Source organism: Artibeus jamaicensis, unplaced genomic scaffold (genome assembly GCF_021234435.1).
Source record: "Artibeus jamaicensis isolate MK-2021 breed Jamaican fruit bat unplaced genomic scaffold, CSHL_Jam_final contig_432, whole genome shotgun sequence".
Classification (NCBI taxonomy): Eukaryota; Metazoa; Chordata; class Mammalia; order Chiroptera; family Phyllostomidae; genus Artibeus; species Artibeus jamaicensis.
The window spans coordinates 15,563,070-15,587,312 of NW_026521828.1; the positions used below are offsets into that span (position 1 = coordinate 15,563,070).

The window sequence follows — 24,243 nt, forward strand, 5'->3', positions numbered from 1 at the left end:
AGCATCTATTCTTCATGGAAATCTAATGGCAATTCCCAACCTCAGTTAAGGACTTGTTTTCCCATTTATTTGAACTTCAAATACTTTCTAAATTGTGTTAGCCGAAGCATTTTATGTATATAATTAACTCACAGGTCCCTCTGGGCTCATGTAGCTAAACTCGTGGAGCTTAACTGAGCAAGACATTTGCTGATGTTTCCTCCTGCAGTGACACCCACTGAAATGAATCCCTTCCACGAGAGGCAACTGGGTAAATGTCTTTCCCAAATAGGCCTTCTAGTGAGTTGGGTTGCTTTATAAATGTTTGTTTGTTTCATAACAATAATGATCTAATTTTCTTTCAAACACAGAATTTGCAAATTGGAGAAAAACGGGGGTGGGGGGAATAGGGAATTTAATGTTTTCCTTTTAGTTGAAGAAGGAAGACAGGCCTCTCTTTTGTATTCTCTGGCTCTTTGGAATTCCCTCAGAGTGGCAGTGGATCTCTGTGGCTCCAGGATACCTGCATGTTGAGAGCATATGTCGCTGGCCCTGCAGTGTCCTGTTTTCACAGGCAAAAGACACAGGAAGGCCTACAGCGCTTTGTCCAAAACCAAGTGCAAAGGACTAGGAGTGGATTTGTTCAGATAGACTGTGTTGACTAGATTCATACATAGCTCAGCCTTCAGAATCTCTGCCTGTGTAGACACAAAAGCCTACAGTTAGATGTTAATGATTCTGTTTGAATGAAGTAGTCAGTTGTGATGGCAGAAAAAGTTCTGGTCCCTGTCTCCTCTTCTATTCCTAGCACAGAGGGCTTAAGCTAGGCGCTGAGAAGCTCTTTTCCCATTATATTTTTCTCTTCTAGAGGCTTGGAACCCCAGGCCTTGCCCTTTAACTCCACCAAGGGACTGCATGCATCACCTAAGGGTGAGCAAAAGGGACCAGGACGTCCACTTCCTGCCTACGTAAGCGAACCCACTTCTCTTTGCTGTGCTGGAGCACAGGTGTCTAGGGAAAGGCTGCAAGCTAGGAGTAAACGCCTCCCTCAGCTGCGTGGCACAGGAGGAGGGAGGTTGGGAGAGTGCGTCTACGCTTTTCACCTGAGCCTTCAAGCTAGCGCCTGGCTGCCCAGGTGCTGGTTCGCAGCTGCGTGTGCTCCACTGCAGCAGAGAGCAGCGGCTACTGGGGAAGAGTCCCGGGGCTGTGACGCGGTTGGGAGGAGCCTCGCCTCTAATGCTCCAGCCGCCTCGAGCCTCCTGCAGCAGCGGCAGCAGCAGCAGCAGCAGAGGCAGCTGCTGCGAGTGCGCTCCTGTGGGTGTGAGGGTGAGTGCGCTGGTTCCGGCCGCAGCGCCCTGCCCAGCTCCCCGTAGGCTTCCTTCCTCCCACTGGCCAAAGCCGCCCTCCGTTGAGACCAGCACCCTCTCCTAGGCCGGGCCAGCCTGAATCCTGCCCCTGCCATCTCGCCACTGCAGCTCGGGTCCAGAAAGGCACCATTTTGTCGCGGCTGCCTGCTCTCCCAAGGGGAGGAGGGATCTTTTTTACATTTCGGAGCGGCTGCCAACGAGGGGGACCTGTTGGGCATCTCCTCGGCTCGCCGTGTGAGTGCCTCTCGGGCAGCGGGAGGGACCAGACCCCTCGGGGCACGGTGCATCTTGGCACCGGAGGCAGGCGCAGCATCCTCGCTGGGAATTGGACCTGGAGTGAGCGCACCGCAGGAGGAGCCGCGGCAGCCTCGGAGATCCCGAGTGGAGGAGGTGACAGCTCCATTGCCGGGTTTTTATTTTTTTTTTCTTTCCGCCTCCCCGTCTCCTCCTCAGGCTCGGACCATGGTGCAGTCCCACTGGCTCCCCTGCCCCCCTCTCCTGTGAGACTGGCTGCGGGGAGGGATCATGGATACTTGTCTGCCGGCTTTTGGTTCCCACGCAAGTAAGCCTGCTGTCAATGGAGGAGGACATTGATACCCGCAAAATCAACAACAGTTTCCTGCGCGACCACAGCTATGCGACCGAAGGTAACGCCAGCCCTGCAGCATTCCGTCGCTGGGGCCCGGCGCAAGTTGCGGATCGCTGTGCTCGGCGGGCTGCTGGGCGAGTAGAGACGGAGACTCCTCTGGGGCTGGGTCGGGGGCTTGGTTCGCAGGGTTGGCGGCCGGTGCGCCCCACATCCATCTGGGCTCTGCGCAAAGCGAGCCCAGCGATCAGCAGCAGGTGGACCCGGCGCCCACAGGAGTTAAAATGGCCCTCGGGGATTAGGCTTTTCAGGGTGGGGCTCCCGACTGGCAAATGACCCCCAGAAGACAAATGACCCTTCCCCCAAGATGTTTGCAGGGGGTCTTGTGGAGAGAGAAGAAGGAAGGGACCCAGAAGGACCGTGGGGTCCTCCCCTCCCTGAGAGGAATGATGCCTCTCTCTCTCTCCCTCAGTGGCTGTAGGGAGGGCATGGTTTCATTTCCTGCCTGTTCCTCTCTCTGGCCCGGTTACCTGTTCAGACAATCAAAGCCCCAAAAGCTGCTTTGCAAAAGGGTGAGTCCTTCTCCTCTTGTAAGTGCATTAGCAAGAATTGAAAGGTGGTGGGGAAAATGGTGTTCCCGGTGGCGAGCAAATGGGCCTGACACGTGGGGCGAGCAATGCGATCAGTGGAGCCTTTAAAAATCACCATTATGAATTCTGCAGTAGTAGTTTCTGCTGAATCAACAGTCAGCAGAAAGCAAGAAGGTTCAGTAGGCTTTGCCAGGAGGTGAAATTGTCGTGTGTCTCTCTCTCCCAGCTTGTTCTGATATTAGCCTGAGTGCGGTGCAGGCAGGCAGGCAGGGAAAAGTCAGAAGGTGGAAACCATTCCACCTTTTGTGTGTGAATAGAGTGGAGGCATTTTTTTAAATACCAAAACTTGTATTTTTGCTTTCATTTTCTACCTGTAGGCCTTTATCCTTGACCACTCATATTGCATGTTGCATTATCACATGGTCATATCCTCTCGAGGAAACGTGTGTAAAAGTGCTTTAGGAAAATGTAGCAAGGCATGTTAATTAAGACCATTATTCTTGGCTGCTAAAATTTCTATATTATTTTAAAAATCAAGATTACTAGGGAAATGTTATGGGGGAAGTACAGGAATTCAAATTCCGAAGGAAACAAGCAAAAAAAAAAAAAAACAACTTGGAGGTAGCACTATCATTTTCTTCTGTAAATATCCAAAGAAGTTTTAGATAAAAAGACTGCCCAGCACTATTGAAAATATATTCTCTATTTACCATTATGGTTGGAGAGCAGCAAGCCTAATATATCCACGGTGCTAGTCAGATCCAGCAGAGTTAGGTAAGCTCTGGCCTCCAGTAGCTTAAAGGTAGCTTTTAAGATGTTGGTCCTGTCCCTCCCCCATACCAAGCGCTGTCCTTGCTGTTTCTCTCTATCTGCATAATGACTGAGTGGCCCTAAGATGTTCTTTCTCAGTCTTGGTATTTTGTCACTGGCTCAGTTACCTGGTAGAACATGATTAGCTCTGTGTCTGAGCATGGCATCCAAGAAAGAAGGTGGCCTTGAGTCTGTTGGCTTTTTCGGGGGCCACTTTTTCTGTTTATGACAACAAAAAAAGAGGGCCCCCTTTGTGTTGTCTTGTATATTGCATTGTTCTTCCAAGTAACAGGCACAGGAAACTTACTCAGCTGGTAAGATGGGCAGATTGGGGCCGTGTGTGTAGAGGTGTCATCTGCAGAAAAAGAAATGAGTTAAAAATGGCATTCCTTCCTGCTTTCAGTGCTGTAGCTACTACCTAATCTCTGTTCCTATAAAATGCCATTTTATGGCATTTTTATAAATTGATTCTGGAGGAAATATTTGGGTTTACATAATCAAAAGTGAGGCAAAGAGCTTTCTGAAATTTTTCTAAATCAATCTCTCGGATATATTTCTCTGTCTCTGTCTGTCTCTTAGACTTAGAAAATGTAAAAAAAGCAGGAGTTGGGTAGAGCAGGAAGTCCTCTGTGGTCCTAATCTGTTCATTTTAGGAGACATTCATGCAATCATGCCGGCCAGAGGCTTAAGAGCCCCTCTTCTCCTGGTGAAAATCTTACAAGTGCTGGTGCAGCTGGAAAGAGCACTAGATCAAAATACTCTTTGTTAAACCCCACTTTATTGGGGGCTTGCTCCCAAAGTTTTCTTCTCCTTTGTTAACTTAAACCCACTTTCTGAGGAATGAGCCTCTTGGTCCTTTTGTAGACTTTGCTTTTCTTTTTGTCTACGTTCCCAGATATGTCAGATTCTTTTTCTCCAAGATCTTTTTCCCATTTATCCCTGAACTGTTCTTGCCTGTGCTCAGACCATGCCACACTGCAGTATTCTATTTAAAGCTGGCAGGTTTTTTGCTGTGTTGTTAGTGTGAAGGACTCTAAGCTCAATTTGCATTGTAAGTGGTAGCTGCCGGCAAGTTGATTCAGCTAAGAGCAATGCAAATGTAAAGGACACTTTTACCCAAGATCACAAGGTGTTCTCTTACTCTCTGATGTGTATTTATTAAAGACATTCCTGTGACTCTTCTTTTATTCTGGACATTAAAGTTACCTCCCCTCCCTACCTTTTTCTCTTTTCTCCCTTTTAAAAATTACCATCTTTGAGCATCTTCTGTATTCCAAGCACTGTGCTGAGCTTTTTATAGTAGGATTTTAACATAGTCCAAGTCTGCTAAGTGGGCGTTGTTATTCCCATTTTCAAATAATGAAACTGAGCAACAGAGGCCCAGAGGTGTTACTGATTTGCCAAGGTCACCCCTGCAGTCAAGGCAAGGGCTTGTCTTCAAACTTCAGACCCACCAGGGTCACTTCCACTAGGAAATTCTGCATTGCCTCATTTTTCTTTGACCATGAACTACTGTTACAAGGATGGTCACAGTGGGTTTATCTTTGTGTGTAACTGCATTTCCATCTGTGGTCAAATCCTTTGCAGGGATAATTTGAAAGTGTGTGTAGGGGTTATATATGAAGAAAAGCATGGGTGGAGTTGGAATAACCACAAAAAGTGGGTTTATTGTTTTTTTTCAATATGGAATTCTGAGTTTTCTAACCAATGGCTTATCTCTCAAATCTCTCTCATCTACATGTGGATTTCTTTCTATATTTTTAGACTTGTTAGAACCAACTGAAGCCCCCTTTCCATTAGAGCAGTCTGAACGTTTTCTAGATTAATCTTCCTACTGACAAATGAGGCCACAGAGAGAATAATCTACATAGGAAGAGTTTACAGGAATGGCAATTTGGCTAGAAGAAGAAGTCAGAGAACATGTTTTATTTTTTAATTTAATCTTTATTGTATTTTTTTCCATTACCACTTAGTCCTCTTATACCCCTCTCCCCTGGGCAATTACCATGCTGTTGTCCATGTCCACGGGTCCTATTTCCTTTTTGCTCAGTCCCTGCACCCTGAACCCTCCTCCCACCCCCAGCTGTCATCCAGGTCTCCATCTATGAGTCTGTCCCTATTTTCCTTGTTTGTTCATTACATCCCACATATGAGTGAAATCTTATGGTATTTGTCTGTCTCTCACTGGCTTATTTCACTTAGTGTAATGTTGTTCTCCAGGTCCATCCACACTGTCACAAAAGGTAAAATTTTCTTCTTTTTTACAGCTGAGTAAAATTCCATTGTGTAAGTGTTCTATAGTTGTTTTATCCACTTATCTACTGATAGACATTTGGGCTGCTTCCATATCTTGCTGATTGCAAATAATGCTGCTGTGAACATAGGGATGTTTATGTTCTTTCAAATTAGTGTTTTGGGTTTTTTCAGGTATATTCCCAGAAGTGGGATCACTAGGTTGAAAGATCCATTTTTAATTTTTTGAGGTATCTCCATATTGCTCTACACAGTGACTGTACCAGTCTGCATTCAGACTGGTGCAAAACACAGTGCAAAAGGGTTCTCCTTTTTTTCACATTCTCACCAACATGTGTTGTTTGTTGATGTATTGATGACAGCTATTCTCACTGTGGTTTTAATTTGCATTTCTCTGGTGAGTAGTGATGTTGAGCACCTTTTCATATATCTATTGGCCATCTGTATGTCCTCTTTGGAGAAGTGTCTATTTAGGTCCTTTGCCCATTTTTAAGTTGGATTAGTTGTTTTTCTGGTGTTGAGTTTTGTAAGTTCATTATAAATTTTGGATCTTAGTTCCTTATCAGATGAATTGGTGGATATGTTCTTCTATTCTTTTGGTTGTCTTTTTATCTTGTTGATGATTTCCTTTGCTGTGCAAAAACTTTTGTTTGATTTGTAGTCCCATTTGTTTATTTTTTCTTTTGTTTCCCTTGCTATGAGCAATGTCTGAAATTTTGCTATGTTTTCTTATACAATTTTTATACTTTCTGGTTTAACATTTATGTCTTTGATTCATTTTGAATTTATTCTTGTGTGTGGTGTAAGAATGTGGTCTAGTTTCATTTTTCTGCATGTATATGTCCAATTTTCCAAATACCATTTACTGAATAAACTATCATTAGCCCATTGTATGTGCTTGTTTTCTCTATCAAATATTAATTGATTGTAAAGGTGTGGGTGTATTTCTGGGTTCTCTATTCTGTTCCTTTGATCTATGTGTCTGTTTTTATACTAGTACCATACTGTTTTTATTACTAAGGCCTTATAATATAGTTTGATATTAGGTAGTGTGATTCCTCCAACTTCATTCTTTCTCAGGACTGCTCTTCCTATACTTTCATATAAATTTTTGAAACATTTATTTCAGTTCTGTGAAATATGTCACTGGAATCTTGACAGGAATTGCACTGAATCTATAGATTGCTTTTGATGGTATGGACATTTTAATGAGGTTAAGACACCGAAGAAATTGAAGATGATATGAATAAGTGGAAGCACATACTGTGTTCATGGACAGAGAACACATTTTAAGATAACTACTCTGCTCTCAGTTTCTTTGGCTGTAAAATGGGAATAACAACAGAACCTATGCCACAGGAAAAAAATATTTAGTATAGGAAAAGCACTGAAGATAGTGCCTAATATTAAGCCAGACCTCAATAAATGCCCTTAGTACATTATACCTGTAGTTACTATTACTTAATGCTGCATTTTCATAGCAGGCACTCTTTTTTCTCAAAATGTGTTGATTTGGGTTTATCTCAAAGGGAAGGACACAGTGGAAAAACTGTGTCTCCTCATACAACCAAGTTTAAAGACAACAAAGTTTTGGGGAAAAAAAAACCGCAACCAAAACACAGAAAATTGAACTATACATAAGTCTGACAACAACGAACCCTTCAGCTAGACTTGTAAGAGGGGCGGAGCCAGCGACTGGCAGAAAAGGGTTGCACAAGAAAACTCAACCAGACCAACCCAGGCGTGGGGCGGAGGTTGGAAGATCCCAGGCATGGGGTCGCGACGGGCAGACCCAGTAAGGGCACAAGGCAGCAGGCTGACCATGGTCACACATTCACATGCAGATAAACCAGGTGAAGGAGTGAACAGTGAGATGGACTGTGCAGGCCGCAGCAGAGGGAAGCAGCAGAGGGGGCCATTATTGCCCCTCTTTGACCCCACCCCCACATACAGCGTCACAATCCAGCGACTGAGTTGCCCTGCCCTAGTGAACACCTAGGGCTCTTCTGCTCATACATAATAGGTGCAAACAGACCAAAACATTGTGGCTCAAGAAGAACTCAAAACTCCAGAGCCAATAACTCTAAGCAACCAAAAAATAGCCAATCTATCAGATGAACAGTTCAAAACACTGGTGATCAGGATGCTCGCAGAACTGGTTGATTTTAGTCACAAACTAGAGGAACAAATGAAGGCTAAACTAATTGAAATGAAGGGAAATACATAGGAAACCAATAGTGATGGAAAGGAAAATGGGACTCAAATCAAGGGAGTGGACCAGAAGGAAGAAAAAAATGACCAAACAGAAAAGAGTGAAGAAACAAGAATTCAAAAAAATGAGGAGAGTTTTAGGAACCTTCAGGACATCTTTAAACATTCCAACATCCGAATTATAGGGGTACCAGAAGAGGAAGAGGAACAGCCATGAGTGGAAACCTTATTTGAACAAATAATAAAGGAGAACTTCCCCAATCTGGCAAAGGAAATAGACTTCCAGGAAGTCTAATCCAGGAAGCTCAGAGTCCCAAAGAAGTTGGACCCAAGAAGGAACACACCAAGGCACATCATAATTACATTAGCCAAGGTTAAAATGAAGGAGAGGATTCTAGAAGCAGCAAGAGATAAGGGGACAGTCATCTACAAAGGACTTCCCATCAGATTGTCAGCTGATTTCTCAAAAGAGACCTTACAGGCAAGAAGGGGCTGGAAAGAAGTATTCCAACTCATGAAATCCAAAGACCTACATCCAAGATTGCTCTATCCAGCAAAACTTTCATTTAGAATGGAAGGACAGATAAAGTGCTTCTCAGATAAAATCAAATTCAAGGAGTTCATCATCACTAAGCCCTTATTATATGAAATATTAAAGGGACTTATCTAATAAAAAGAAAATAAAAATATGAACAGTGAAAGGACAGCAAACTCACAGTTATTAACAACCACACCTAAAACAAAAGCAAACTAAGAGGACAGCTAGATCAGGAGTAGAACCATAGAAATGAAGATCACATGGAGGGTTAGCAACAGGGGAGTAGGAGGAGGAGAAGGGGGGGAGAAGGTACAGAGAATAAGTAGCATAGACGGTAGGTAGAAAATAGATAGGGGAGGACAAGAATAGTATGGGAAATATAGAATCTAAAGAACCTGAGACATGTGGACATAAACTAAAGGGGGGAATGGTGGGGAAGGGGTGTGCAGGGTGGAGGGGAATAAAGGGGGGGAATAGGACAACTGTAATGGCATAATCAATAAAATATGTTAAAAAAAAACAGCATAGTACCTTCTTGGCTCCGCAACTAGCCTTGGTTCTTACTATTTATTAATTTGCCTTAATGTATTGGCTGGTTATCTGGTAGCAATTAAGTTCTGTCTTCTTTCAGAAGCCTTTAAAAACCCATACTTGTATGGGTTTCTATTTTTGTGTGTATTAAAGGCAGAGCATACTTTATTGCATGTAGTTTCTTCCAATAATTGATTCATTCTGCCTTTAAGTCCTCAGACAAGATGTTAATTGACTTTCTGCAGAGGTATTCCAGCACGTTCCAGTATAGACATGGTCTCTGTCCTCATGGTGCCTTCAGTCTAGCAGAAGAGGTAGACATGACATAATTTTGCAAGTAAGCATATAGTTACCAATCGTAGTAAGTGCTATTCTAGAAAAGCACAAGGCCCTGAGGTCATATGTAAGGCAGAAAGGCAGATCCAATTTAGGTAGGGGGCTCAGAGAAAGTTTAAGCTGAGAACTAAAGTATGATTCAGAAATTAACAAGAACTGAAGGCATTTCATGTAGAAAGGATAATCAGTACAAAGCCCAGAGATTTTAAATAGAAAGATTTAAGGAATGGAAAGATGCCTGTGGCTGGCATGTAGGGAACAAGAGAAAATGTGACAAAAGTGCTGTGGAACCTGCAGTTTACTTTAGAATGCACAAAAACCAAGAAAGATTAAAGCTAGGATAGAGGTTTTGATAAATGGGTAGATATATAATAAAGCAAGTAGAAAATGATAAAGTCCAGGTAGTCAGTCAATGGAGTCACTGTAATTTTGTTTTCAACTTTGTTTGGAAAATTTCATAATAAAATGTTAGAAGAAAGAGGTACTTAGGGACCTGATCACATTGAGTTTTGTTGAACATAAGGAGTTTGGACTTTATTCAAAGATGTATCGAAAGCCATTAAAAGATTCTGATCAGGGGAAAATATGATCAGGTTAGTTCTTTCAAAGCTCAGACTGGCTCCTTTATAGGGCAGGGTCATGGGGCTGAGCAGCAAGAGAACGGCAGTGAAAGTAAGAGGGCAATTAGGAGATTGTGGCTGTACACTCGGCTGGTGGCAGTAGTGAAGATAGGGAGAATTAGTTATGTTAAAAGATACATTGTAGAAGGAGAATGGATAGGACTTACTTGGTACAACAGATTGGGTAGAAATGGAGAAGTAGATGGAGATAGTGTCAAGAAAGGCTCCCAGGATTGTGCCCTAAGAATGGATGCCAAATGGGGCATTTCACCAAAACTGGAAACAGACTTTGGAAGTTGATTACTTTGAGGGGTACTTGAGACATCTAGTCTCACAGTGTGACTCTCAGGTAAGCAGTTGGATATCTGGGTCTGAAGCTCAGAAGAAAGGTCTGGACTACATATACAATTTGAGACATCACAAATATTAAAACTATTTAAAACTGTGAAGAGATGAGACGATTGGGAGAACAGCACCCATGGCAGAATTTGAGTCAATGAGTGAAAAATTACCAGGACTGATCTTAGTTTGGTATGAAGAAATTGTAACAAAAAGTACCTTCAATAGAATGGCTTATTAAGCGTAATTAACCACACACTGAAAGTATTCAAACAACACAATGTGGCCATTTCTCAGCAATGTGATAGATTGTGAAGAGTCCCATCTTGGTTTGGTTGAATTTAGAGGGTCTCTAAACTTGAGATCTGTGTGATCTGTGAAATGTTATAGCTTTGTGGGTGTTATAAGAATAAAAGCAAGGAAGCAAAATTCGCTGCTCCCCACCCCAACACACACATGTGCAAGGAAGAGGGAAGCTATGATGAATAATGCTGGAAAGGTACATAAAAAGGGCTTTTGAAATGAGGAGGCACTGGAAAAATAAATGGAGGCAGTGTGATGATGGAGAGCTGCCTTGTAGTTCCTTAAGTTGCTTTATGTATTTGTATGCAAATACCAGGTCAGAATAGTGTTTTCAATGCATATGGATGAATGTTTGAGTTCTCTGCTGTCCTCAGAAAAATATGAAATGGAAGGTGGGCAGAAGCTGCTGAATGCTATTGTAAATGACCTTTCTGGAGATGGGAAATGTTCTGCTACTAAATGTAATAACCAGAGTGCATTGAAAATCACTAGCAAGTATTCATTATTAGCATCCAGGTCCCCAGGGGCAATCCCAAGCCCTTTATGAAGGCTGGTCAGAAACTTACCGATGAACCTGGGGTGAATAATATTAGGCCAGTCCTGTCAAAATATTGGTAATACTCTCTGAAAAGAGCACAGCTATAGACTGACATTCCTAGACTCTGGCATTTGCATTTACGATGAAATGAAGGGTCCAATTTACACACTTAGCTTAGGTAGAGAACAAAGGTTTCTCTAGGACTGTCTGCATTCCAGACATTTTCCTAAGTGTTTCTTGTGAATTGACTCATTTAACCATTATCCTTAGGCCTGAAAGAATGGTTGCATGAGCCCTGTTTTTCAAAATCAGAAATTTTGAGGTTTGGAGGAGCAAAGAAAATTGTGTCAAGGGGCCATACTTATAAGTGACAAAACCAGATTGGAACCCAGGACTGCCTGGATTGCAGGCATGTACCCCTTGCCTGTCACTGCTGCCTCTTGTTGGATTTTAGGGGGGCAATGCAGATTGTGTTCTGTTCCCTGCAATTAAACCCATCTCTTCCCAGTACCTCAGGGCACATGTCTGCACTGTACCCATTTGTCCCCTGGGGAAGGAGTAAATTCCTCCACCCAGCACCTGAATCTGTAGTTAATTTACACCTGTAGATTTGTTCTACTCTGTGAGAAAAGAAGAGAAATATTTATGGACTTGAGCAACCAAAATGTGAAATTAGCTGGGTTTTTATAGCCTTCTCCATGTCCCTCATGCCCAGTGCAGTCCCCAGGCTGAGCTGAGATGGTCCCATTGGGCAGCTAGGCACCCATTCTGCAGAGCTAATGGCCACAGATAGGACTGCCTGGAGCAGAGAGAGCAAAGGTGTGGGACAAAGGCAGCTACATGGTGGCCGATGTTCTTTTGCACATAAATGTGGAGGCATCTGAGACCTCATTTTGGCCAGAGCAGCTGTCTAATGCTGCTCCCTGTACCCCCAAATAATGATTTTGCTCTCACCAAGCTTATCATCTTTGCTATCAAATTTCCTTCTTTTGCCTGTCCAGTAGAGCTCTAGAACCAGGCTGAAAATCACCTCTGCCATACCAGTTCTGACCTCACTATCCTACCGGGAACACAGATTCTTTTTACAAGAATGCTGGGAGCTTTGTCTTAAATAATCTAGAAACCCTTGAATTCTTATGTTCCAAGTTCATCATTGAAAGAGCTAGGAGTGATGCTTGTATGAAATTCATAGAAAACTAATTAGTATTCATTTTTTGGAGAAGAGGACATGATGGGTAATAGAAAGAGATTGGTTTATAGGGTGGCGAGTCAGACTATGTTACGTGCTTTAGAGGAAATGTGGTTGCTTACAGCAAATGAAAAGAAGTTAAGGAGACTCTGGGCAAGGAGCAAAAAGGTGCATGGAGTCTACGGATCTGGAGGGCCCCCTATAGGCAGTTTTCTAGCCCCAGAAAGATGAGGTCTGCTAGATAGATTGTATCAAAGAGCAGCCTACCTCTGAGAGGATGCATTTCAGGGGTACTGGGCTTGGTGCTGGGGGACAGCCTCCTCCATAGTGCACTGCTGATTCTGTCTGCTGCTGTAAATCCATGTTTAGAACTGAACCTGAAGAGGTTGCAGAATGACAAGCAACCTCTTCCTCTTAATGGCAGGAGATCAGCTTTGTGACCCTCAAGAGATGCACAGCATGCAGAAGGTGGGAAAGCCGGAAATGGAATATTGCAGCAATAGGCTGAGCACTTGCAGGTGGTCTGAAAGCCAGAATTCTCAGATCCCTAAGTACAAAATGCACGAGGAATTGTTTCACCAAGAAGTATTTTACTGAAATGGAAAGCTGCACAAAAAAACCTGAAGAGGGTAACTTAGCTCATGTAACTTAGCAGAAGGGAAGTTGGGGCTAGGGACACCCAACACAGGAGGTCTGTTGCTTCACAACAGCTGCATTGTTATCATTCACCTTTCTCCTTTATGTCTTGTATGTTTTTGTTTATAAGACAAATAATACATAAATATGTTTTTTACTTGAAAGGATTTGAGCATTATACAAGTAGATAAAATAAATTATGAATCACCCTCCATTCCCACACCCACCCTGCTTCCCTGCCCAGGGGCTACCATTGTCAGTAGTTGGGTATGCATCCTTAGAGCCACCTTTTTGTATTCATTCATTTAAATATACACAAACAGATATACATCGGGGGAGTGATAGTTTCCCTGTGTAACTGAATGCACACCATTTATTTGCACTTTGTTTTTTTCCTCCCACTCAATGATAGAAGTCTGAAAGATCTTTCATGTTGAGATACCTACATCCTCCTTCCTTCTAATGGCTGCATAGTGCCCATGCTATGACTGTACCATAGTTTCTTCAGTAATCCTCTTGTGGGTGGATGGAAAAGAGGTTCTAGATTTTTATATTACATAAGATGTTGCATTGATTCAAATGTCCTCCTTCCTGATTTTATCATTTTTAAAGTCATAACATAGCTTCTCATTTCTTAGCAAAATAGCAAGAAGGACTCGTTGGTCCTCTATTTATTCTCTAAGTAGCCTTTGATAAGTCATTCAACCTCATGAACTTGAATTTCCTGATGTAGAACATGGGAATACCTTGCATGTCTATGTACATGTGCATGGTATTGCCTATACCAAAACCATCACAGATGCCAGTGTTAATAACAAATAACAGTGATTTCTGGCCCTTGTGGAAGGCTATGGTGTGCCAGAGATGGACTTGGGGCTTTAAAGTGTGTTTTCCATTTAATACTCCCAACTCTGTAGGTTGATACTGGCCTGTACCTCTTTAAGTGAAAAGTTGAAGCAGAAGGAGCCCTGGCTGGTGTAGCTCAGTGGATTGAGGGCAGGCCTGTGAACCAAAGGATCTTGGTTCGATTCCTAGTCAGGGCACATTCCTGGCTTTCAGGCCAGTTCCCAGCGGACTCATGAGAGGCAATCATGCATTGATGTTTCTCTCCCTCTCTCCTTCCCTTCCCATTTAAAGATAAATAAATAAAATCTTTTAAAAAAAGTTGAAGGAGAAGGAAATGAGTTCTTGTCCAAGGTTACCCAGTAGTGAGTACAGCAGAACTCACTCCCAGCTCTGTCTGATGGTCAAGCCCATGTTCCTGAACTCTGCAGCAGGTCATGTCAATGGATCACATGTGGACATACCTGTTTAAAACAAAACTCATGATGTTGATACAGAGCAAAGCCTTTTAATTTTCATAAACAATGTGTTTTTGAACCAATACCAGTACAAAGGGTCCAATTTTTATCAAGACTTTGAAAACGAATGGAGGGAATGCAGTATTCTAAGCACTGATGTGGATTATATTCTAAGTAGGTATTTTTTCCAGTCCTGCCACCATATTTAATCACATTTACTCTCTGGGTTTCAGTTTCTAATCTAAAATTAAGTTCAAAAAGGGGATGGACAGGCATGCTAATGGGCAGGCTTTCTGGTTGGAAGTTTCTGTTGATGCACTACATCTATATTTGTGACTGTAGATAGATCTCCTAGTGTGTTCTGATGGTGCGTTCAGAGGCGAGTCGTGGGGACACAGGCATAGGTTTTAAATAGTCCCAGGATTTCAGGCCTGGCTGTCCTTACTGATGGATCAGATCACTTTTCTGGCTAGAAGGCTCTGGTGCAGCCAAGAGGCGGAACCAGAAAGGGAAGCATCTCTTTGCCAAAAGCCACTGCAGATGGAGGAACTGGTCTGTCTGGGTGGTCCATGACTTTGAGAGGAGCCATTTGGCAAAGTTATTGGCAGGAACTGCCTTGCAGTATGAATGCTGGAGACTGTCCTGGGGTGGAGTGAATCAGGGACACAGCAAAGGTGGATGGTGGAACAAATAACCATCTGGTGAGCTGGGCACTGCTCATTTTGTGGCACCAAAAGGCAAGAGTTAAATGCCGATAGGTGAAGCTGAGCACTCAATGACACGTTGTGACAGGCACAATGGAATTTCTCCCTTGCTATTGTGTGCTTCATGGGAGGGGGTTATAAAATCCCATGTGAACCTGGCTTCTTCAGAAATCAGGAAGGCTCCAATGTCTTCCAAAGTAGGAACGGAAATTCATCAATTCAAACAAAGCCCACGGATTATATTTATTACCAGGTGCTATGCAGATTGTTCAGGGGACTATGGTGAAGTATAAGTTCTTGTTCTCAAGTATCTTCCCATCTATTCAGGCAGATGACATTCTGGCCTTCTCAAAATATACTTCACCTTATGACAGGCTGTGTGAGTCTTCTGTGTTGGTTTGTCAGTCATTCCAGGTGGCTGAGGTGGTAGAATCAGAGCCTGCTGGCTCTAGGCCCACTTCCAGCAGTGTTGGCTCTGTGGTCTGAACCGATCGCACCGCATCTCTTGTTGTTGTCTTTTTTCTATCCAAAATGTTTCCTTTGCATGGTTCCAATGAAACACATGCACCTTGATTTAGGGTGCTTCCTCCTGTAGGTTGATGGAGGACCATGGAGCTGCTAGCACATGAAACGACCATTTGCACATGGATAAAGACTGTGGTGATTTCATAGCATCCTAAGCATTCCACACCCATGAAGTAGGGACTGGGGCTGCATGCCAGGCATTTCTCCAGTTTCCTATTCTCCTCTTCTGGAGAGGGATGGATGAAGGAGATCCTTTGTGAGAAGTGTGGCCCCATGGGGAGGTTGTCACTGCCAGAAAGGCTGATTATTTTCTTCCCTATAAAATGTGGAAGGAGATGAGGCAACATGACCCCTGCTAATATGTTACTGGTTATATGTGAGAATTAAATAAATACAGAAGAATATCTCTCTTGTTCCATGCATTTGGGACCAATGGTCGACAGTACTTTGGAAAAGTTAAGGCAGAGAATTATAAAAAATGGTATACCTATTTTTTCTGTATTTATTTTCATAATTGACTTTATTTGTGGTCATAACTACTGATTTCTTGTATCCTTTGCATTACCATTTATCCCCCTTATACCCTCTCCCACCTCCACCTCAGCCACCCATAGTCACCACACTGTTGTCTGTTTCCATGAGTCCTTTTCCCTTTTCACTGGATCCCTCCACTCCTCAGCCCCCTCCAAGAGCTGTCTGCCTGCTCTCTTAACTATGAGTCTGTCTATATTTTTCTTGTTTGTTCAGTTTGTTCATTAGATTTCACATATGAGTGAAATCATATGCTGTTTTGTCTTTCTCTGACTAACTTGAAGGGCTTTTGATGAATCAAGGCTTAATCCTTTAATATGGGTTTGCTGATTGAGGGTTATATTTTTGTTACACAAACCATACCCAGAATGGAAAAGACCATGTTTGATTTTGGTCCTTGAGGTTGAGTGAGAGGGCAGACACCTGAGAAGCAATAGTGCTACAAACCCATCTGGATTTCTGTGGTTGTCCCCAGTCTTTTATGTCACCTACATTTAATTCACAATTTTTGTCATCTTTTGAAAGCATTCGACTCAGCTTTCATGTGAAACAAATACTCTTTCTTTTCACACCATTCTTTTCCTCATGTTCCATGATATTTAATTAAATATGAAGTATAACTGAAATCAGGAGATTTGGGAACAAACACCCTGACTCTCAACAAACATGCAGCTCCAACCAGAAGAATCTGAAGTGTGCCTAGGTATGAGAGATTGGCCTACTAATTAGAGTAGAGAGCATGCTATAGGCCTCTATTCCATTTAGAGGGAATGAAAGGCATTTTTTCATCCAGTGAGTCTTCCACTTAGAAGTCTGTTAAGACAGCCTCGGTTGTGATTATAATGAGGAGGAAGAGCTCTCACATGCTGAGTGTTTGCTGTAAACTAGGAATTAGGTTAAGTCCTCTATATGTACTATATATGATATACTCTATACTTATGTATGGTGTACTGTATGAATATATAGATATAGACATGATAGAGATACATGAATACATTGTGTGTGTATCATTTAATCCTCATACCAACTATCAGATGTATCTACAATTAAAGCTGAATTAAATGAGACTTTTAGAACTGTTTTTACTATTGTTTGTCCATCTTCTTATATACGGTGCCTGTCTGGCAAATAGCACACATTACATATTTATTAGGAAAATAAGGGAGTAGATTTCTATTTTACTGATGCTGAAACTAAGGCCTAGCGAATTTATGTAATCAGCAGACTCAGGACTTGAATGCATGCAGCTATGTCTGACACAAAAATGTATGTTCTTAAGAACAAACTTAGGTGTATTACAATAATTTTTTACAAAGTTCTTGGTCATATATTTTGGATCCCATATTGCCCTATGAATAACTTTGTAACAGGATAAAAATTTGGTATCATCTCCACTTTGTACAGGTATGTAAATGTACTAGAACAGGGGTAAGGAAACTTCCTGTAAAGAGCTAAATAATAAATATTTTAGGCTTGGCTGATCACACAGTCTGTCCCAACTACTACACTCTGCCATTGTAGCATGTGGGTCTGGGTGTGTTCTAGCAAAAGTCTTTTTGTGAAATCCAATGGTGGCCCATGAACATTAGTTTGAAACCCAAAAGAAAATTTAAAAATGTTTTTCTTCCAAGTGAGTAGCTGCAGTCAATGCTGGTTGGAAGCTGAACTGAACAGGAATGACTTAGCAGGAGAGATGGGCTTGTGGAACTCCGGCAGGTGGAGAGGTGTGGCAGAAGCTTTCCTAAGGGAGAGTGGAGTCTTAGGTGGTGATTGGAGGCAAAAGGAGGCAAAGAAAATGCTATGTTCTTTGAGCAAATAAGCTGTAGACAACAGATGTGACAAACTGTTTAATAGCCCATTGGAATCCCCGAATGTAACAATAGCTCTTCCAAGTAGTGTCTTGCAATTGTTCACTCGGTAGTCATTTAAAAATATTTATTATATACTAGGCATCATGCTAAAATAAACAGGAATACCATGAAAAAGAAGCAAACCTGTATACCCCGCTCTCATAGAGCTTGTATTCTATTGGGAAGATACATGTTAAATAAACACAAACACAAGAATATGACTATATATCTTGTTAAATACTACATAGGAAAAGCAAAGAGGTTGAGAGAATAAAATATATGTTCACTAATGAAAACTTAGAGTATAAAGAAAAGTGCAAAAAAGAAAGTCAAATTTACCTCTAGCTCCAGACATGATCATTATAAATACTTTTTGATCTGTTTCCTTTCAGGGTGTGCGGGGGGGGGGGGGACTGGGGAAGGAGCAAGAAAGAAAAAAGAAAGGGTCAGTAATGGATGAATACTGGAATTATGTAAAATGATATCCTATCCATTATTTTGTTTTTGACTCAAGCACAGTGCTGTGAGCATTTTTCTGTAATATCCTATTGTTAAATCAATCACCTAGTTTTAACAATCCTAATGCAGGAAGTCTGGATTATTTTCAATATTTTGCTGCTATAATTGTAGTAAATAATTGAATTAATCTAAATAATCTCTTTGGTTATTTTCTTAGAACAAGTTTCTAACATCAAGGTTGCTAGGATAAAGAGTACAAACAATTAGTTTTCTAGATAATATTAAATAATATTTTTAATATTAAAAATGTTGTACCCAGTATCGCCTTTACAGTTGCCCTGCTATTTGCTCCCTTTGTTCAGCCTATATTTTGTCTCTCTCTACCTTACACTGGCACTAATTTTCAGATTGTTGAAGTTCAGACCAGGGAACTTTTGAAGGGTGAAGATTAGGAAAAAAGTCCATAAAGATCTAACTATGGAACTTGACTTTGATCCTATTGCCCTTGTTTTGTCCCAAAGCCCCAGGTACTTTTACCTGTTCTGAGAGGGAAGCAAGCTCACCTCTTAGCCTCTGCCATTAAACATATGGGTGAGTAGCTTATTCTTTGGGATTTAGTGCCCATCTATATTTTTTAAATGGCATTCATGGTTCCAGGGCATCATTTTTAGATAAGTATATGGAACCTAGTGAACCAGAAATGTTAATTTTTTTCAAACTGGTGAGTAGGTAGCTTCAAAGAATAATGGACCCAGAATGATAACAAGTATGGTGGTGAGGGAGGGTTCAAATTTTACATTTCTGAAACCTATGTTAACTTTTTTTTTGTTAATCCTATGTATGGTCAAATGCAATTTCAACCCAGGCAAATCTGAGAAAACCAGACTCTGTCATTGGCGTTGCAGTTCCAGCCATGTCTAGTTTTCCCTAAAAATTGGGAGCATGATTTAATGGAAACAAAAAGTGCAAATCTTACAAACCACTGCTGGGATTGCATTTTTAGTGCATCATTTTTAGTCCCTCTTCAAACTATAGTGGCTGTCTACATTTCAGCAGTCTTTGGGGATTGCAGTTGGGAGTCTATCTGTAGTTTCAGCTCATTGTGCTTGAGTATCTGCAGGCATTTTTCTCCCTCTGAAGTGTCTTGAGGCATTGAGAATACTGAGTTTTCTAAGACATTTTTTATGTTAAAAATGTATGAAGTACTAAAAATGATCCACAGATTAGGACCTATGTGTTTAGTAGATAAAATGTGAAAGGATGCGTGAGTAGTGGGTGAATGGATGGGCAGACAGTTGAATGGACAAAAATTTGTGGTGGCTTGTAGGAGATCCAATTGCTTCCTCTGAGGACTAAAAGTGCCAAACAGCTTCTAGAAACATCAAGTTTAGAGTCATGATTTGGAATTATAACATTACAATCTATCTCTCCTCGCCTGTCCCTCTGGCTGGAGGGTAGGGCCAGAGGGATAGGGTGAAGCATTAATCAGGGCAGTGCTGACCCTCAGGGATGTGCTCCTAAGAAGTCAGTGGTGGTGCTAGTTTTCAAAAGGAAGATGTGACAGGGGAGAAGAGTTTTCCTGGAACCCTGAGCTAATAGAAGAGATGGGGACATTTCAGTGCTTCCAGCTGATATCTCTTGCCATGACAAATGTCTCATTTCATTCCAGTTCTGTAGGATTAGCCTAGGTGATTCTACTACTAATGTGTATTGGGTTGGCCAGAAAGTTCATTTACTTTTTTTTGTGCAATGGCTTCAGTAGTGCTTTGTTGTCTTATACTTCATTCAAAACAATTTTATTAGATTGTATTGTGACAGCTGTTATATCAGCATGCATTTTTTAAAAAATGATCAAAATTGTTGAATTTTTGTGCAGCCATTTTAATGTTGAAGATGGAAGAAAATATACAACATTTTCAGTGCATTATGGTTTATTATTTCAAGAAAGGTAAAAATGCAACTGAAACACAAAGATTTTTGCAGTGTTGGGAGAAGTTGCTGAGACTGACTAAATGTGTCAAAAGTGGTTTGGGAAGTTTCTTGGTACTATTGACATTTTGGCCAAATAATTCTTTGCTGTGTGGCTGTCTTATTCATTGGAGGATATTTAGCAGCACCCCTGGCTTCTACCCACTTGATGTCAATAGTAGGAGATGACCAACATACTCAAAATATCCAAATCAACAAAGTTATTGGTGAAAGTGAAAAATGTGTGTCTTTTATTTTATGGAAAAAAAAAAACCCTAAACAGACTTTTTGGCCAACCCAGTGCTATGCTTTGGAAGTCAGAACCCTCTGTCTCTTCCTAGGACCCCTTGCAGGGGCAGAGATCAAACAATTGCTAATGTCTCCCCAGGACCTGAAGAACTCTGTGCACCATGGTGGAAAGGCAGAGCAATCTCAGTATCACACTGTGGCTGCCAACATGCTTACTCAGTCCCTAAGCTTTCTCAGCACAATTTGAGATGGAAATTTTCCAATCAGAATTTTTCCTACAAGTCTTAGAAACTTGGATCGGAGCCCATTGTGCAGGCCAGGTTTTTTTTCTTCTTCCAGTTACTTGACAAGCAGGTTGCCTTTGAGTCACTCATATGGATGGCCTTGATCTAGACATTGGCACATGCTGAAACGGCATAAAATATTTTCCTACTCTTGCTTGACCCTTTAAGAAGTTCAGTCTGTTCACAATTTTCTCCTGTTTATAAACTGTAATGATTTCTGCCTGTCTCCTCATCTCCTTGGTTTCTCCTAACTGATCTTCAAAGGAACCGGGCTCACTTGGACTGGGTCCTCTCCACCCTAGGCCGTTCCTGCTTCCCTGCCCCACACATATTGTCCCCTCTTCCCCAGGACCTACAAGGCCTGCTGGAAACCCGCATTTTTCCCATGAAGCTTTTCCTGAACTCCACAAGTTCTTACCTCCAGACAACAATCCTCTTAGCTGTAGATACTATCCCCATTTCACAAACATGAAAACTAAGGGCCAAGTGAAGCCAGCCATCCAGAGAGAGGCAGACCTGGATATTGTTTTCCCAACAAGAAAGAAGGCAGCCATTGTGTTTTTGCTTCTCCTACAGAGGACAGTGCAGTGCTCGGCATATGGGTGCTTAGTAAATGTTTTTGAACTTGATTTGAGTTTGATAGTAGACTGGTAATGCCTTTGTTGTTAAGAGAACAACCAGTTACATATTTTTTTATTTGAGAATTTAAACCTGTAGATCCCTCTAAACAGGTTGAAGCCAAGTTCTCCTACCCCCACTACAGTTTAAAGATAGAGAGAAGATGTCCAGTGATGTGCTATGTTATTTTTGCAATCACTTGGAAACTGGCAGCTAATTAAAAGCAGAGCCTATTATTTATCCTGTAATTCATTTGTTTATGGGTTTATTCTTTTATTGTACTCTTTAAGCATCCTGCAAGTATTGATTGAGCAACTGAAACCTTATTTATGTGTATGAGTTGGTATATGATTATATGAGATGGTATTTGATGGTATGAAAACATATATAAAAGTTTATTAACATTGGTTGTGGGGGAGGGGTGAAGCATGCAAAAATAAGACTACTAAAAAACTTAAAGATTGTCACATCCATGATAAAAAAAGGAATGAATTCCTCTGGTACAAATGTCTATGCACATACATAAAAATTTCTCATGTAAAATAGCTTCCAAAATATTGATGGTGGTTATTTCAGATTGGTAGAGTTTTCAGTAATTTTTACTATTTATCTGTATATTTTCAATAATGTATGGCAGTTTTAAAATAAGTATATAATTGCATAATAAAGATAATTAAGCTGTCATTACAGTAAAAAATAACTCATGAGTGTGTACTGTGTGCAGAGAACTAGTCTCTGGATATCAATGTAGTAAATGTTTGCCTGAGTCCTTCCTTTTACTTTGAAGTCACATTAATAATTTTTCAAGTGAGAATCTGTTGGAACCTGGAAAAGTAGTGATAAGTGGACACTACTAACTGTCAAATCATGTAACAAGAGCCCTTTCAAGCTCTTACCTGTAGGTCTGGGTGAAAGGGCTTTGTCAGTGAGCTTGGCCCTTAGGTTCAGAGCCTCTTCCGTTCCTGTGTCTTGGCTGAAACCATAAAGGTAAGATGATATCTCTGACCTCGGCCAATCATTTCATAAGGGGGCTGGGAAAGAGTCTGGATGAGTCAGTAAAAATTGCAATGATGGAAAACCCATCTAAGAAAAAGTGTCCCAAAGCCCATGGGTCAGAGCCAGTTCCGCTACACAGGAAGAATCTCACAATCTGTGTTTATTGACACAGAAGGTGGTTCTAATTACCCTGAAGGAATTCCTGGCATGTTTTGTCAAAGTCAGTCTGAAGATATTTCTTCAGTGGATTAGTGACATCTCGACCAACTGGAGAGGTTTGCACATGGGGTCAAGAATGGTACATCGCACCGTGACTGTTAGTGACAGATCATAGGTATATTTTTATCAGAGTGATATAGGCAAGGAGCTACCACTGCCCACTCATGAGATATTCCTGACTTTGGAAAGTATGGCATGTTTTATGTTTGAGAAGCTTTGGTTTGCTTGGCAGTCATTGATCATTGTCTCAGCAACCATCCCAACTTCTGTTTTTCTACTTTAGACTTTGGGTAAATTTGGCAAGGTGATACAGAGTCAAAGTCTCAGTGATTAATCAAGCAATCAGCTTTATAGCCCCACAACCAGTGACTTGAAAGAATGAATGTTACTTTCCAAATATAGGCTCAAAGAAAACTTGTACTTATGATCTTTAGTCTTACCTGTTTGTGTTGACCTACGAAACTTTTCAAGAAAAGACTGTAACAGGAAAAGCAGGACGATGTTGTCATATCACAAAGCCCTTTTAATCTGTTAGATAATTTGAGGGGAAACCATAGCCCACGACGTACATGAAGGCACCAAAGAAATTGTTTTCTTGATTTTCACATCTTTGCTCTTGAATTTCTTGGTCTTACTCTTTTAATAAGGTGTAAAAACACTCAATAGTAATAAATCCTCTCTTGTATTGATCTCTTCAAGTTTAACTCCAGATGGAAAATTTTTTTCTCCTCTCGGCATAAAAATGTCCTTCACAATATCTCGTTACTGCTGTCTCAACTGATCTCCCAAATTCTGCTCTCTAATGTGGACATGTAAGGGAGAAAAACATGAAACCATGAAATCTGAACAGGAACCCAAAGGCGTCCTTAGCAAAATACATTCACCCCTTAGTTGAGCTACTGAGAGTGTCTGTCCTGCTTCATAACATAGCAGTTTAGTGATATTCCTTTTTGCTTACACAGAACGATTTCTTAGACTATTTCATAGCAACATTTACTGATCTGGGGACTTGCCAGGCTTATACATAAGTAAGGTCATTGGAACAAATCCCTTTTAACTGTCAAACCAACTGAGCAAATAATTTCACGGATGTCTTTGGTAATTATCAGGTTTTTTTTTTTTTTTTCCGCTCCACTTTACATTAGAGATCACTTCTGGTTCACTTGTTATACAGTATCTTGAGAAACTCTACTAGTCTGTAAGCCCTCAAAGGGCAGGATTGTGCTTCATTTAATGTTCCTTATGCAAATCCATAGCATCTGGTTTAGTGCCTTACACACAGTGGGCATTTAGGCAAATTTCCTGAATGAATGAATAAATAAATTAATGAATATCTTTTAAAGGAACCATATTGTGGACATAGCTTTTTCAAAGAAGTGTACTGCTTATCTCTGTATAGATTTTTATACAGCATATTTTGATAGCTTAATATTCTTAATAAATGGTTTTTAAATTCAAATTTTTACATTAAACCAAATACTGTATACAAAAAGTTATTAACATGAACATAGAATTAAGTGTATGTTTTCTTTTTTCCTTTTCTTTTTTTAATTTAACTTTTTTATTTTTTAATTTTATTTAGTTATTTTTCAAGTACAGTTTTTTGTCTATTCTCCCATCCCAGACTCCCCCACACCTTGCTCCCCACCTCCCTCCCATTTCCACCCCCCTTAGTTCTCGTCCCTGTGTCCTTCCTATTTGTTCCTCCAAATC

At 41.2% G+C, this 24,243-nt stretch overlaps 1 protein-coding gene across 3 annotated transcripts in view; it reads left to right on the top strand.

Moving 5' to 3' along the window:
• The first annotated feature begins 1,244 nt into the window (after positions 1–1,244).
• PPP2R2B (protein phosphatase 2 regulatory subunit Bbeta) overlaps positions 1,245–24,243 on the top strand; it is a 291,119-nt gene continuing 268,120 nt past the window's right edge. Inside the window, exons 1-2 of one of the 3 annotated variants that reach the window (XM_053665949.1) lie at positions 1,245–1,305; positions 1,800–1,993. In XM_053665949.1, the coding sequence (XP_053521924.1) occupies positions 1,924–1,993 (70 nt within the window). In that variant the 5' untranslated portion in view covers positions 1,245–1,305; positions 1,800–1,923. Of the gene's footprint in view, positions 1,306–1,427; positions 1,581–1,799; positions 1,994–24,243 lie in introns of those variants that run through there. The other 2 variants (XM_053665951.1, XM_053665950.1) reach the window with 2 other exon arrangements.